Source organism: Hyalella azteca, unplaced genomic scaffold, assembly GCF_000764305.2.
Source record: "Hyalella azteca isolate HAZT.00-mixed unplaced genomic scaffold, Hazt_2.0.2 contig16144, whole genome shotgun sequence".
NCBI lineage: Eukaryota > Metazoa > Arthropoda > Malacostraca > Amphipoda > Hyalellidae > Hyalella > Hyalella azteca.
Window position 1 is genome coordinate 60,811 of NW_025945971.1, and position 16,576 is coordinate 77,386.

The following is a 16,576-nucleotide window of genomic DNA, read 5'->3' on the forward strand; positions in this document are numbered from 1 at the left end:
TATGTTGAATTTATCTGAACCATCTACTAAATTCTAATATAGATGGGCGAGTGATTACTTTCACAATTTTAGAATATACTCTATTTTACTGCAAATTGCAGCCAAATCTTTTCGCGTATATTGTATAAAAATGTGAGTTTTAAGAATAATTGTCGGCTGTGGGATCCGATTCACTAAAATTTTAAAGTGAAGTTGTATTTCACGTCGAAAAATTTTTGGTTGAGCTGAAGCAGTTTGAAACGCTTGAAATTATGCAGTGAATAATAAATCAATCGAAGCTCTTGAAAAAGACCTAGATTGGCAGAAAAAGTCTGCAAAAAGCTTTTTTGGTAGTAAATGTCATGTAATGTTTTGTGATGTCATGTATTTGGTTCCTAGTTAAGCTTTATGAATCCATCCACATTGCCGCTAACTATAAAATTCTCGTTCATTAACGACAATTTAAATTGCTGAAAATTATTATTATTGTGGTTAATAAAATACACGTAGTCACTCCTGTGACTTTTTTATAACTAAATTACATATATTATTCATCATGAAGTTGCGTAGTTAGCATAAGTTATTCCAATAAATAAGTAACAGGCTTACTAACTACAACACAAAATGCTTTCTGCAATCCAGTTACAGTTTAAAACTGTAAATTATAATTAGGGTTATGACAAGTCATAATATATGGCTGCCACTAAGCCACATTAAAAAAGCCAATCATAATGAAGTGCAGCGAAAGTCATTATACATGGCTGCCACAAATACAGCATAAAAAAGAAAATAATAACGAACTGTATGGTTGGACATTATAAATGGCTTCTCCAGATATATTCAGAAGCAATTAATAACCTATAAATCTATAATGGATCGAATTTCTGCATATAAGTGATCATGATAAAGTGAAATGCACCCCTCTGCGCTTGCGATAGCTCTAGTTGGCTGATAATACAAAATCGAGAACCACGCGTAGGAAGATCCATCCTCGGTCATCGTCATCAGTTTGTATAAGGTTTTTCTCACGATTCAAAATTAAACGCTCAACGCTCTGGATTACTGATACAATTGAAAACGTTGGCTTCATTCGTTAGTTTTAGTTCATATGTTGTCTGATCCAGTCACGGTACTTGGAGACTCTCGTGTAAACTCCAGGCAAGTCCTTGTCTGTACACGACCCTGAGCCGAACGACACGATGCCGACCTGCACGTAATTCTGAGAGCCTTCTGGGTATTGCATGACCGCTGGGCCTCCGCTGTCACCCTGTAACATTAATGCGGCCATTTTAAATAGGTTCTTAAAAAGAAGCTGATAAAACTTAATTTTAAACTTAATAAAAATAAAAAGAAGCTGATAAAACTTAAGCATAGGATAATTGTAAATCAATTAGATGCATTTCATGGTCAACCTCACACGCAACCGTTAATAAAAAATATCACTTTAGAGCAGTAATACAAGTAAATCAATCCGGTTCATTTCAGGGTCTGCCCAGTTTATTCACCTGCAGTGAAAATGTCTGGTTTCTAAGAAAATCACTTGAAATCGCGTCACCTTATATTAGGATTCTCACTAATATAAATGCTCACATAAATGAAACAATCAAATGATATTACCGATAATCATGCCATCAAAAATTCCGCTCAAATTGTCATTAGGATTCATTAGTTATACTTCGATAGTGATGTAAAGACATGCGTTCCTTCAGCAGTGAAGCCAGATAATTTTTCATTACACAATAAAAATTTTATTCACAACAAATAGATCGTTTTTTTCGTGAACCCACATTGCACGAATCTCCGTCAGAAGCGTCCATGCACATCATAGTGTCAACAATAAAGCTGGACGGAGCGCCATTCTTGTTCCATCGCTCGCCACACAACTTGTTTGTTGTGATGGTCGACGTCAGCTCCTGCAAGATCGTCTTCAGCTGCTTGCTCTCGTCACGGCCCCAGCCCGTGATGGTGGCTTGCAACTCACCGTCCGTTGGAATATCTGACAATCCATAAACATAGTTCATTTGTATGACTAGAATATAACTTTTTAGGATAAGTTAAAGTTGGGATTTAGAGTTTAAGAACCGGGAATCGAGTTCTGGCTTGCGAAATGAAATAATCGATTAATCAAACAGATTACATTTTATTGATACCAAAACCGATGGAGGCAAAATATATTGCCCGCTAACATTGATGAAATATGGATAAGCTTACTTCATTTCTAGTTCAGATGATAAATTTATGGCCACTTTAGAGGAATAAATCAGATAGGGTCTTCGAATTATTTCTAATAATCTTTTCAGGATTAATTTTTCTCGTACGACCAGTTTATGGTTTCTATAATAGAATTAGAAAATATGATATTTAAAATGTTCCTATTACTGAGGTTGGCAAACACCTGAAATAAATAAATATTCACACCTGAGGTTGGCAAGCATATGGGCTGCACTCTATCTGAGTACTGCAGAGGTGTCGTGAGTTTGAGTACCGCCACGTCGTTCTGTAGAGTACTTCTTGAGTACGATTCGTGCACGGTAACTTTCTCGACCTTGCCCTCGATGTAAGGGCCGTCGTTGTTATTACTAACGTCCCAGTCCCCGAAGCTTAATCGTAGAGGAGCGGGATTGACTCGATAGCTGCGATGAGAAAAGTAGTTCTATGATCTTAGCGTCGACGTATAATACACTGTTAGAAAAATTCCCGTTAACAGTATTACCGGCGTTTCAGTGGCCGGTCGGCACGTGAAAAGAAACACCGTGTCGCTTTTTTTATTCTTAATTATTTAACACTAGAAATCCGTAGAACATCTGATAAAAACGGCGAAACAGTGTATTTTCACGGGGCGACCGGCCACTAGAACGCCAGTGGGACCGTTTTTTCACCGTTTTTTCTAACAGTGTATCAAAAATTTGAAGGGCGCTTTCTTAATACTTCAACACTGACAAATCTGACGAAAAATATGCCAATTAATAAATTTAGGAATGAATATCACCCATCATATTGCACTCATCATCTTGGATTTTACAGTTAATTGTGCTTTCTGCTTAGCCAGGCAGACTTGACTGTGGGAATGCATGCAGGAATGCTATGTCTAAGCAAAAATGAGAAAATTCTGATCATTTTCTCGTTATTAGATTTTTTTTCATGGTAACAAACAATGACATTTATTCAGACTTAAAGTGGAGCGTGATGACAGAAATCCTACCATGAGGAACAGTAATTTTGGGTAGACAACATTATCGCATAAGCTGAAACATGGACTCAGCGTGCAACCAGAAATTATCCAATTTTATGAACTAAAAGGTGCTTATGAATATATATCACTTGTTTGCTTAAATCGCAAATTAACTAAGAATTATTACTATTGTGGACTTTTCTTTGCTTTTAAATTCTTACTTAAAAGGTGCTTATGTAAAGCACGCATTACTGCACCTGATGACGCAATGTGCTGCGGTGAGGACGTATCTATCACCGATAACTGAGGCACCACAGTGGTATCTTCCACCTACAAACATCGCCACCTGCCATGGGTACTCCCGTAGGCCTGCTGGCCTGCCGAACGTGATGCGTGACGTGATATTAGTGGCAGCTCCGCTCCCTGCAAAAATTGGCAGTGAAAATGAGGATTCATTTTGAAAATGTGTGAAAATGAGGATTCTTAAGAAATGAGGATTATGTACCAGTGACATTGACACTGGTAATGAGGATTCTTAAGAAATGAGTGAAAATGAGTGAAAATGAGGATTCAAGTGTTTACATTTGGATCATTGATAGGTAACATATAATATAATTTCTTGTGCATATTAGGAAAATTGTATAGCCTTGGAGGTAATTGTTTAGCCTTGGCATAACAATTAAATTGTTTGGCCGTGGCATACATTATTATTTTTAATTAATTATTAAGAAATTTGCAGTAGTGAAGGAAATAGGTAAAAAAGGGACGGAATCATTGCCAAGATAAATTTTACTTTCTTTGTAACAGAGAATTTTTGCCCCTTTATAGATAAATGTTTAGATAGATGCCCTCATATAGGTAGATTTTTACCCTCATAGAGCTCCATAGAAAGGCCAGCGTCCGGAGACATTGCCTCCGACACGTACGTTTATTATGTCAACAATCTTAAACATAATCATGTTTTTTCATATATGAGCATAATGAAATCAAAATTCCAATCAAAATTGAATTTAAATACGTTATGATGTGAGTAAATAATTCACAGTAATTGAAGTGACTGTCTTCCACATTCGGTCCCTCGAATGTCAAGTCTCTGATGAACGGATTGTCTCTGGCCACCACGGCAGGCTGGTTCCTACGATCGCTTGCCACAGAGTTGGCCGCGGCCGAGGTTTTTCGGCTTGTCCACCAGCTTCTGCTCTCAGTGTCGTGAGGTGTGGCAGCGATCTGCGGCGTATAGTTGCAATTATTAAATCTCACACTGTTGTTACCTATATATTTAATAGAAGCCTTACATTACAACAGTAAAATATAATTTACAACAAGCCCTCTACACTGTTTAGAAAAAAACAACGGTGATCTGCGGCGTATAATTGCAATTATTAAATCTCACACTGTTGTTACCTATATATTCAATAGAAGCCTTACATTACAACAGCAAAATATAAGTTACAACAAGCCCTCTACACTGTTAGGAAAAAACGGTGAAAAAACGGTCCCACTGGCATTCTAGTGGCCGGTCGCCCCGTGAAAATAAACTGTTTCGCCGTTTTTATAAGATGTTTTACGGATTACTAGTGTTAAATTAGAATAAAAATGGCGACACGGTAATTCTTTTCACATGCCGACCGGCCACTGAAACGCCGGTGATACCGTTAACGGTAATTTTTTTAACAGGCACTTCTATATTAAGCATACTTTTCGCTGCAAATGACCGGTAATAAAATGATGAAAGATAGAGTTATGTGAACATTTTATTCACTGTTCTTAGCAAGAGAAGAAGCTGGATGCTTTTTCGATAAAATTTAATGCTACTCGAAAATATTATCACTCATTTTATTATAGGATATTATACGACCTTAGAACTCGTCCTGTCATTATTGCATTCACGTTAAAACTTATTCTTCAATTTCTGAGGTTACAACGAAACTTCTCCGACACTTATTGTATTTACTTTGAAACTCTCCCTTCAGTTATTGTATTTGCGACGAAACCTCTTCCGCAATCATTGAATTTACGTCAAAAATCGCCCGGCAACTAATGTATTTACATCAAAATTTACTTCACAATTATTGTTTTTCTCTAAAAACTTGTCGTGAATCTATTGTTTTACGACAAAAACCGTCATACTATAATGACTGTATAAATAATAACTTGTACTTGTATATATATTATGAATACAAATATTTATAATATAAATATTAGAAAAATATTGTAAATAATTAACTTGTATAAATAATAATTGTAATTACGTTAGCATCGCGTTTACGGCGGTCAGATCCTTTGATTCCGCAGCCCCGGAACCCGCCATTGGTTGGGGGCGGGGCAGGAGGCTGAGGTGAGGGAGGTCTGGAGACAAATGATATATATAAACAAAACTGCAGGAAATAATGAAATATATAATTCATTAACTAAAATATATATGTTGTATAGACTGCAAATTTTACTGTGAGCTCCATAATTTTTGTTAGATTTCACCCGTACTTCTATAGATTCGTGATAGGGTTTACAGTTTTCACTGCACTCGTACTTGAAGTGTATTTCGAATTAGAAAACTTAAAATGCATTTGTCTTGCGCTAATTCGTAATCACAACCGATCCATTCATCGTAATTATTGTTATTTTTGCTCATATACACTTTGCTATTTGTCTTTATTCAATTCGTCACAGATATGATACAGAAGGAGATATTTTCTAATGATTATTGAATAAGTTAATCCGATTATTCATTATATATACTTACCTGTTTGTAGTGATAGGACGCGATGTAGAGGGGCGCGTCGTGGTGGGTTTGAGGAAGGGGAATATTGGGGGGAAAACTATATCCGGGAACACCGACCCTGTGTGGGGAGACAAGATGGTTTACAAAAGGTAAAGTTTTAAACATAATAAGTTAAGACAAAGACTTCAAAACTCATATAATTGCTTATTAAAATTGTGTAGAAAATATTCAATATTACCTTAGAACTTAAGTGATTGATACAAATTTTGGAGAACACTTTATTATTACCATTAGCGTGATTATTACCATTGAAAACTAGAATACCTACTTCTTGAATTAATATATTAAAGTACTATTGCATAACCTTAAAGATAACAAATTATTTTGACTATGAAGGTAAAAAGCACTAAATCCTTGAAATTATTTCAAAGGAATTATGTAAATTCGTTAAGGTTGGGAATAAATTTAAACTTTAACAATTTTATGTTGTTCACTTCAATCATCATAACATAATCAGGCGACCGAGTTGTATAAAACTTAAAGCACAACTCAACTAACCTCCCCCTGAACCTCCTCCACTTCCACCCACTGGCCCGCTGGAGACTGGAGGTCCCACTGGGCCACTGGCTGTGTCGACAGACTCGCCGCTGAATTCTGAACACGGCACCTGTGAATATGGGTGTAAAATTCAAAACTAATCAGCCATGAATAATTCAGACCGCGGAGTATTAATCATTTGGATTATGTATTCATATGCAAAATAATAAATGCAAACATGGGAGTTCAAAACCACTTTCACACTTTAATTACTAAAATAATACATTTATTTTATAATGAATAGATCTTCAATAATATTCTTGTTGTCAATGCAACCAGTGAGAACAATTGAATAATATTCGTTCGACAGCGTGGCGAAAAATGAATTTACATATTTGCCATAATATTGTGAGATGATGACACAACTATAATTACTTATTAGCAGCGCTCAGAATTTTCTGTTAAAATAAATTTTTTGTCAATTGTGGTATTATTATCCAGTTGTAATATTATTTCATTTTTATTAACATTTCATTCAAGTAAATGGAGAGTATTGCACCGCTTAATCTTGATTGCAAAGGGATTTAAAAATTTTTCTAGGAAATCATATTTATATTTTTGATGTCATTATGATACCCGCAATCAAACTTTTTTATTTTCCGATTATTTAAGTAGGAGGTTTTTTGATATATTGTGTGAAAAACTGACTTTTAAAATAAATTGTTCTTCACCTGAGTTAATTTGATGTTCCAGGCCGCGGCTGACCGAGATGACGACTGCACTTCAACATAAACTTCACTCACGCGGCTGAAGTCGATATTGTCTGTTTCGGAGATTAAGTTAAATTAAAGAACAATCTATACAACAAAATATCATAAATATATCAATTATGCAATATATACTCAATTATACTGGACTCAACATTCAAATTGGGAACTTCAAGACAATGGACGCTGTAAAGGGCAATTCTTTTGTCAGCCCGAAATTCCTGTATTGGGTTAAAGAATTCACGCAATTTATTCAAAGTAAGTACAAATTTAGGCTTTAAGAAAGCACGACAGAAAATGTTCGCTGGTGAGTTTCATTCATTTAATTACAGTGTCCATAGATTTTTGATAGCGGAAAATTTCATTTTTATGCAGACGCATGTCGTAGTGATTCTTCATAAAATTCCATATATCGTAATATTTGCTCATAAAATTCACTATGCCTTAAAAATCACACATAAAAATTCCAAGGCCGTAATGATTCCTCATAAATATCACACTGTCGTAATAATTTTTCACAAATTTCACTACATCGTAACATCTACTTGAAACTATCATCAGTTATGAAAATATCCGGTCAAATTAAACGATTGTAGATCTTCTGCGAACAAGGCACGAAAAGGAAAAGAATCGGCGACAGACCACATCAGGCCAACACTTCAGCGCCGAGATCAATATGTTATGTTATGTTATGTTAATAATGTTATGTTATGTTATGTATGTTATGTTATGTTATGTTATGTTATGTTATGTTATGTTATGTTATGTTATGTTATGTTATGTTATGTTATGTTATAACGGATGACTTACACGTCATTGCCTTGGCGCTCCTGCAGAGCGGCAAGGGTGCGCGGTTGCCCGCTCCCTTGATGACGACCTCCGTGGTCTCGCAGTGCCGGGAGTCCGCCATGAGTTCCAGCTTCTCTGGTGTCACCCTGCGTAGTACGCATCAATGAATTACATGATCTAATAACTGTCGCATGAACCAGAATTCATCTAATGTTTTCCAGAGTATACGTAGCCTTTAAAATGAAGTACCCAACAGTCAAACGAATGTGTCTAACTGTCGTAACAATTTACCAAACAATAAGACGAATGTATCCAACTGTCGCAACAATGTACCAAACAGTCACACGAATGTATCCAACTGTCGTAACACTGTACCAATCCGTCAAACTAATGTGTCCAACTGTCACAAGATTGTACAAAACAGTCCAACGAATGTGTCCAAATATCACAATATTGTACAAAACTGTAAAATGAATATGTCCAAATGTCACAATATTGTACAAAACTGTCAAACGAATGTTTACAACTGTCACAGAATTGTACCAAAGAGATGCGTTCTGAATCGCCAATGAAATAAATGAATGAAATGAATTATGATTTTCGCTGGAGACCTCATAAGCTTTCAGAAGAAGCAATAAACTAAATTTATCATGTACTGAATGCCGTAAATGCGTTTGGACGCTCTGATGTAACAAGAAAATTAATTTAGCGCATACTAACGGCCACTGACGCGTTCAGAAGCTGCAATAAAATAAATTTAGCACGTACTGGATGCCGCAAAAGCGTTTGGACGCTTTGAAATAACAAGAAAATTTATTTAGCGCATGCTAACGGCCAATGACGCGTTCAGAAATTGCAATAAAATAATTTTAGCACGTACTGGAGCCCGCAGAAGTCGTCTGAGCGGCGGATGACTTTGAAGGCACAGGTTCCGCCTACGGGGCTCTCCAGCGGCCACTGTAGGTTGCGGAAATACGAGACCTCTTGAGACGTCCGCTGGTGGCATGCGCGGTAAACTGTTCAGAGTATAATAAATTTCAATTAATACAATAAGTTTCAATACAACTGATTTCAATAAATACGCAGGTTTCAATATTATAGGTTTAAATTACAATACAATTGGCTCTATTCTAATATAGTATTAACGAAATTAATAAATAAATTCGATACATCGGTCGAAGTTAGAATTATGATTTATGAATGAAATTAAATCGGAATCAAACTAAGATTTATCAATTAACAATGCATCAAAGTTAACATAGAAGTTAATGGAAACATAGTTTTAAATGTTATTCATATGAAGTCCTGTCTCTCTGTCACTGGCTATGATTGAAATTTATATTAAAAAAAGTTCCACAGTCAACAAAAATCATTCAAAATAGGCAAAATTCTGCAATGAATCTCTTCAGTTGAAACAAAAGTGCAAGAATATCAAAGATTTACCAATACAAAAGGTTTTGAAAGCGTTTTTGTGGTTTCGATATTTCATAAACAATAATTGTACGCATAATTGCACTCGATTTGTATAACAGTTGTGTAGAGTTACACAAAAAAAACAGTATTTTTTTTGCTATTTTTAGCGCATTTTCTCATTTATGGAAAAAAATGCGCTATTGTGCTCGCCATGTCCGTCCGTCCGTCTGTCTGCCTGTCCGTCCGTCTGTCCGTGACCTCAAGTTTTCGTCGACGAGAAAATGCGCTCTATGTCACTCACTGCAGTGAGTACTGAGTTATATTTTTCCCTCAGTCCACTGTATTTGCCATCACTTAATTTCCAATTTTTAACTGCCTAAACTCTATTTATGCTGTCCATTGAAGTGGTTCCAGTGGGAGAGCTTGTTTACCCACGCATTACAGGAAAGACTGCGTTCAGCGCCATGCAAACACTGGGACCAAAGCTTGGCACGACTCCTGATGGTCTGACTTTGTGTCACTCATGGCAGAATGACCATTACCTGACTCCTGAGAGTCTGGCTCTGTGCCACTCATGGCAGAATGACCATTACCCACCAGGCATTGACGTTGACATAACGTTGATTCAACGTTTTCTCAACGCAATCAACACTTAATTAACGTCGCTTAAATGTCATTTGCACGTCGTTTCGACGTCACAAGACATCAGACGGCGAAATAACGCTGATTTAACTTTTTCTCAACGAAATCATTTCGTAATCAACGTTAATGTTTTTTTGACGTTATTTATCTAGAGGTTAAGTGTAAGTACACAGGGACAGTGGTAGCAGCTAGTACAACTTTCAAACACGAACCACTCCTATTTAACGCGTTATGAGCTAGTATATAGACGATACTGGTCATGGTAGATACAGTAAATTTTTACAGAAGGCCATTAGCGTGATAATTAGTCGTAGTTAGTATTTGAAAGTTTAAATGGCCGCCACTACTGTCGCCGTGTTCAAGTACTTTGCCTCTGTCAATACTGCACAAATAAATTTCTTCCTGTCATTAGCTGAATATCTGTCGCTGAACAACTGTTTCTGAGATGTTGCCTGTCTATTTCCGTCTATTTACTTGTTGAATGTCTAGTCCTAATCATTCTACATGTCTGTCAATCGCTCTTTCAATAACAGTGGATCTTTCGGTCCTCCTGTCTGTCAACACTCACAGAGACAGCAGAGAACCTGCACAAACTCTCTGTCAACACTCACAGAGGCAGCAGAGTCGCTGCACAACCTCTCTGTCAACACTAACAGAGGCAGCAGAGTCGCTGCACAACCTCTCTGTCAACACTAACAGAGACAGCAGAGACCCTGCACCACCTCTCTGTCAACACTCACAGAGACAGCAGAGTCCCTGCACAGACCCTGCACCACCTCTCTGTCAACACTCACAGAGACAGCAGAGACCCTGCACCACCTCTCTGTCAACACTCACAGAGACAGCAGAGACCCTGCAGCCCAGGGCAGAAAGCCCCGTAGTTGCCGGCCAGAGCAAGGCACTCCACTTCTCCGTAGCATCTTCCCTCGTCGCCGTTGTAGAAACACTTCGGGTTCCCGAACACGCTAAACGGATTCAAAATCACTGTAAAAGAGGACGAAACGCACATTAAAATACAAGATAATGTACTGCAAATTGTGCCTACGGGTGACCGAACACGCATCAAAATACAAGACTATGTACTGTATATTGTCACTGCGGGTAACCAAACGCTCATTAAAATACAAGATAATGTAATGGAAACTGTCAAGCGTCGTTACGAAGGATCAGATGACTATTAAAATATATGATATTGTAGTTTAAATAGTCAAGCGTCACTTCGGGGGACTAATCTCTCATCAAAATACATGACATTAGGCAATAGTTAAGCTAGTTTAAAAAAATGAATTGTTTGAAATGTTGGCTGTATCGTATAGAACAAAACGTCATTTTAATGACTCAGACACCATAGTCGCTGAATATTTTGGCAATAGTAATGACTGACGTTATAGTATTGATAATTTAGTTGAGCTAAGTAACATGAGATGAAATAATGCAAGAATAAAATAATATTCATAAACATGTTATACAAAAATTCCTAATCCGATAACTTTAGTATTAGTTTCAATACGATAAAAGGTGCGAGATTACAAGAGAGAACATTATTACATTGATTGATGAGGTGAAACTAAATTTAATATAAGATAACACCGCTTAAATAGAACAATGAACTGAAATATTCGATTGATTTGTGAAATGTGAAAAATGAAAATCGATGTCAGAAAATTCAATCAAATATCTTAACAACGAACTGATTTAACATTAAATCCAACTAAATATTTCAGAAAACAAAGGTATTGTAGAAGACATGCATTTAACTATTATTTAACTGACGTCTTGGAGCGACAGATTTTTGAGCAGCGGCAGCCATGAGCGAGCCCGAGTACTCGCCAGACTCTTGCTCGAACGACATCACGCCGAACTCTTCAGACGAGTCCGCTGACACCTCCCCACACAACCTGTGGTTAGGTGATGAAATATGATAAAATATAATATAATTAAATATAAAATATCCTGGACTTGGAAGCTCGCAAGATAATGGGAGCTTTAGAGTTAAAAAAATAATCCCTGCTACCATTATCAGCTTTCGCCGGTCCACTTAGAGAGACGGACATAGAACCTGTATGGCGAAGGTCCTTTATCCTGACGCTCAGATTAGAGAGCCTTGTTAGGCAGCCTCCTTGTGCTGGAATTGTCACTTTGTGCTATAAATGTTGAAATGTTTGTGAATCAGAGGAAAATAAGCGTTTTCTTAAGTGATTTTTAATTAGTTTTTTTTCCTTTCCTTTTTCCTTCCTTTATTTTATTATATTTTCTTTCTTTTGCAAATTTAATATTGAAAAGTTTTGTCATGGGGTAAAAAAACTTTTATTATTAATTTATGATATTTATGAGTATATTATATTTTATTTGAACTTTAAGACGTGAATATAAGCATTTAAATTGATACATCTTTGAATCGATTTCGAAACTTTCGCTGCAAAAAATAGAGTACGTTTATTCATTTTCTAAAGAATACGCCCCATGGACGAAAAAAAAAAATAAATGAATTTAAAAACATAAGCTTGATATAGAATAAATTTTGACAGACGATCAACTAATTTCTGAAAATTTCTGCATTTAAAGTAATTTGTGTGATTTTAATTTCTGAACACCCTTTCCTAATGCAAGGTTTTTTTCGATCAATCGAAAGCAGCATGTGCAAATCACCGACCTTTTCGATTGTGCTTGAAGCTTTCTATTGCTGGAGAAATTCTCCCGATGATGCCCCAGATATTCCCGGCATCAGAGATCCTATTGTGAGTCATGAATATCATGAATAAATTACGTGGAGACATAACCTGTCCTTGCAGGTCTAAAAAAATTATTTCGCTCCGCACACGGCAGGACGAATGAGATTAATTCTTTGTCATGGAATCGAAAGCAAATATTTGCTTGAAAATTTAACGTTATTGCATGCTCGTACGATATTTCGGAAGTTGTTTGTCGCGGAACCGCCGTAATTGGGGATTGATATCAATTGCTTCACGCCATCGAGACTCCTTATTTGCATGTACGAAATCGAAATATTACGTAAATTCCTAATATTTATTTCAATCAAAAACCTTTTACTCGTATTTGACGGATTTTATCATCAATAAATTATGAATCGTAAAGCCTAAAATCAACTAGAAATTCAATAAGAAAATAAAGTGTTCGCAAAAATTATTTGGCTGGCGTAAAACTATCAATTTACTTCTCAACAATTAAATTCGTAAGTTACGAACATAAATTTAATTTTGCTTAATACATTGGGGGTTCTCCATCTTGGCAAACAATGCAGCTTTCTAAAGTCTCTTTAAAAATAGTGGACAATGACCGTTCCCTGAAACCAGCTGCAGGTTTGCTTCCAATGCTATACATGTTCGCCGGCCCAGCGCGCCCGCATTGTCCGTCCCGCAAAATAGAAACTACCCTAGAGAAAATATAAGGAAATTCGAACGTTGTCCCTAAACCAGTTCCAAGAGCTGCATACAGCTTAGGACCTGGGTGAATTTTTAGCATTATGTTGTGGTAATATTGAAAGATATGAACATATTCTCACGTTTAAAGGGGAATTTTTAGTATTATGTTGTGGGGTCATCGAGAGATTTAAATATATTTTCACGTTTTTATAGAATTTTTTAATATTATTCAATTGGTAATTTTTTGAATCTTACGTGCCATTTGTTTGTATTATATTATATGAGTGGAAATTGGAGAATTTATCATCGAAAATTAGATTAAATAAGTTTTAATTTATTAGTTTCAAATAAATTCTAGCTAACAAAGTAAGAGTTGAATTAATCTACTGAAATCTTTAGATGATACGAACATATGAGAGTGCACGCACCAGTTACTGCTGTAACCAGTTACCTGAAATTTCATTTTCTGTGCGGTCGCTACTGGCTCACGTCATGTCACTAACATAAAAAGTTCTAGATTAAAATTGTTGATTATTTTATACTGCGAAGAATTAATATTTTGCATATTAGAATAGCCTGGTTTGTCATCTTTTTTCATTTTTTGTACGTTGAGAAGCGCTCTATGATATATTTTCTAATTCACACTGGTAGCCTAATAATATTTTGATGGCAGGATATGGTTGAAAAAATATGATGATTCATTTGTATCGACTTCACCATAAATGCACTATTACATGTTCCAGCTAATATATTCAAATAGATAACATTCTTCAGCTCGAGTCCGGCAAATGATCCTTCAGGAAACTGTAAAGGAGCAAGTGTTAGAGCAGCTGTCGTCAGTGCCCATCGTGTCAGTGACCTGACATCCTGCCTGGCCTAGCACCGCTATATTTACTCGATGTTATATCATCTCTATATATTCCTAATATATTATCTCTATAAATTCCCGCGATGTAATCAATATATATTCTGTGGGTTAGGCCTGCAATCTCAGCACAGGGAAAGGCAGCTCCGATTTAACCTTTCACGGCCCAAGATAGGCAGATGCTCGATTTTCGTAAGGTTATTCTTACCAGAATCGTTTACATTCAGGGTAGGAAAGGGTTAAGCGACAAAAAAGGAAGATACGACTCCTCCCTGTTGTCTTGAGCATAGCATTTGTTCTTTAACGCCACGCTGAGCTCGTTAGATTTATTATGAATACTTGACAGTCAGGCAGGAATTCATATTATAGTATCACTGGAATAATATGGTTAATTTGAGGCGAAAAATCCGAGTTATGTGAACTCGACAATTATGGGAGTGACGGTCATTTTAAAAATCGTATAAGACGTTTATTTCATGCTATATTTTAATGGTTATACATTTTAATTATGATGTTGGTGCTTTGTAATTCTTTTAGAACGGGGAACGGCTAGAATCTTGTGAAAAATTTGATCTTAGAGGATCTGATATATGAATAAAATTCACTATGACACTAACCATATGTAAGTAATCATGAATTTTTTGGTCTATTTTTATTTCACTTTTATTTTATATTTTCAGCCTTGCCAAGCGCTAACATTTTACAGCGTTTAAAAGCTTACTTGTATAAATGAAAAGTAGGCCTTTACTTCACAATTAGCGTAATCTGATAATTTGAGTAATATTGTTGTGTCTTCATGGAGCTACAAGAGAAAGTGGGGCCAGTCGGTAACGCAAGAAAGCGAGGCTGCGAAGGCGTTAGAAAGTTCCAACAACAATGAAAGTGAGAGGCTTGCTTGCGTCGTGTATACCTTTGCTGTTTATTCGGCAACCTTATGAGTAATATACGGGGTAGACAATCTTATTATTTGGCCCTCGATTAAGTTCTACAAAGTCGCTCTCATCTCACGCTAAAAAGTCATCATCATCATCTCAAAGTCGCTACAAAGTCATCATCTCATTCATCTAAGTCGCTTCATCTCACGCCGTTTTAAAAATCTATACGTTCATAAAAAAATAATCAAAATAGTTCGAGTGAATAGGACGCCTTCGGGAGACCATGGCATCAACGTCTGTTCAAAATAAATAAAGATCTCAGAGAATGTGATACGAATTTGAGATTACTGGGAGACTCTGATTCTAACCCTCGAAAAGATATGATATAAGCTACTTTAAATGCTTATTCACATAATATTCTCTAAAAAAATTAATGAATCTGCATTGCTGATTTTTACATCGTTCTGATTTTATTTTAATTTCTCTACTGCTTGAACGTTTCCAATTCCTTGTCTAAACCATACATTCTTGGACTAAATCCTCTTTAAAAATCTATACCAGATATATTTTCTAGTAATTTGAATTTTAATTTCTTGGATGAGCCATCTGAATCTCAGAGATATAGCAAAAAATTGGCGACAACATCGTTTGCGGTTACAGTATATGGATGAAAAAAGGAACATAGATAAAAGTAATACAATTTAATCATGAAGTAAATAAATAAACTGCGAAATAACTTAAAGTGAAATTTATACTTACAGTGCGAGGAAGAGCAAGCAGGGAACCACCACATCCATGCCCCAGATTGCACCTCCGGCTAGTCCTATAATGACACTGCAATTATTCGTTTAATAATCAGACTGCGCTTATTATTTAATTCCACTCCAATCTGTAAACTAAAATGATATATAAATAAAAAACTTTGTTAATAAGCTCTCCTAAGTTTGCGTTCAACTTTTGGTTATCACAATAGTTTCCAGCCGAGCTATTCACCAGAGCGTGATGACACCTTGCACGCTTCCTCGACAGCAGCACAAGCCGCAATGAGCGGGCACAGCGGAGGCGCTCCTATTTATGTCAACTTTGCTCCTTGGAAGCGGTGCTCATTTATCCGGGTGTGTTATTGTTTTTATCGGAATTTACGTAACCTCAGATTTTGATTCATTTCAGTTTAACTACCGAAATATCCTGCTAATGAATTGAAAAATGTTATTGTAATTTTGCTGCACAGTATTCTCGCCTTCATGGTCATATTTTTTAGAGAAGATACACTAATGAGACTGTCTTTTTCTAATCTACCTCAACAATTCTACGAGTAACCTATTTCCATGAAATCCACGAAATGAAAGGAGGATGTATGAAGTGGATCAATTCTCCTTCACAGGTTGAGTCAGGAAACTACAACGGGCACAGCTTACCGGCGCAGTAGATA

The 16,576-nt window shown here is 36.3% G+C and overlaps 1 protein-coding gene across 1 annotated transcript; it reads right to left on the reverse strand.

The window, feature by feature from the left end:
• Positions 1–488: 488 nt before the first annotated feature.
• On the reverse strand, positions 489–16,176 carry LOC108664676 (transmembrane protease serine 9). Its single transcript, XM_018151341.2, has 14 exons — positions 15,904–16,176; positions 11,795–11,919; positions 10,859–11,005; positions 8,847–8,982; positions 7,988–8,112; positions 7,142–7,233; positions 6,432–6,540; positions 5,895–5,991; positions 5,404–5,500; positions 4,195–4,378; positions 3,409–3,574; positions 2,398–2,612; positions 1,767–1,975; positions 489–1,246 (listed from the first exon to the last, which is right to left on the reverse strand). Exons 1-14 carry the CDS (start codon positions 15,939–15,941, stop codon positions 1,079–1,081), a joined length of 1,908 nt encoding a protein of 635 aa, XP_018006830.1. The 5' UTR covers positions 15,942–16,176; the 3' UTR covers positions 489–1,078.
• Between the last annotated feature and the right edge of the window lie 400 nt (positions 16,177–16,576).

Bases quoted from the DNA above. Each gene is read 5' to 3' on its own strand.
- LOC108664676 (XM_018151341.2), bottom strand. From the start codon at position 15,941: ATGGATGTGGTGGTTCCCTGCTTGCTCTTCCTCGCACT. The intron at 8,113-8,846 runs GTACGTGCTAAA...CGTACTACGCAG, and splicing joins GACGACTTCTGCGGGCTCCA to GGTGACACCAGAGAAGCTGG. The intron at 7,234-7,987 runs GTAAGTCATCCG...TCTCCGAAACAG, and splicing joins GAGCGCCAAGGCAATGACGT to ACAATATCGACTTCAGCCGC.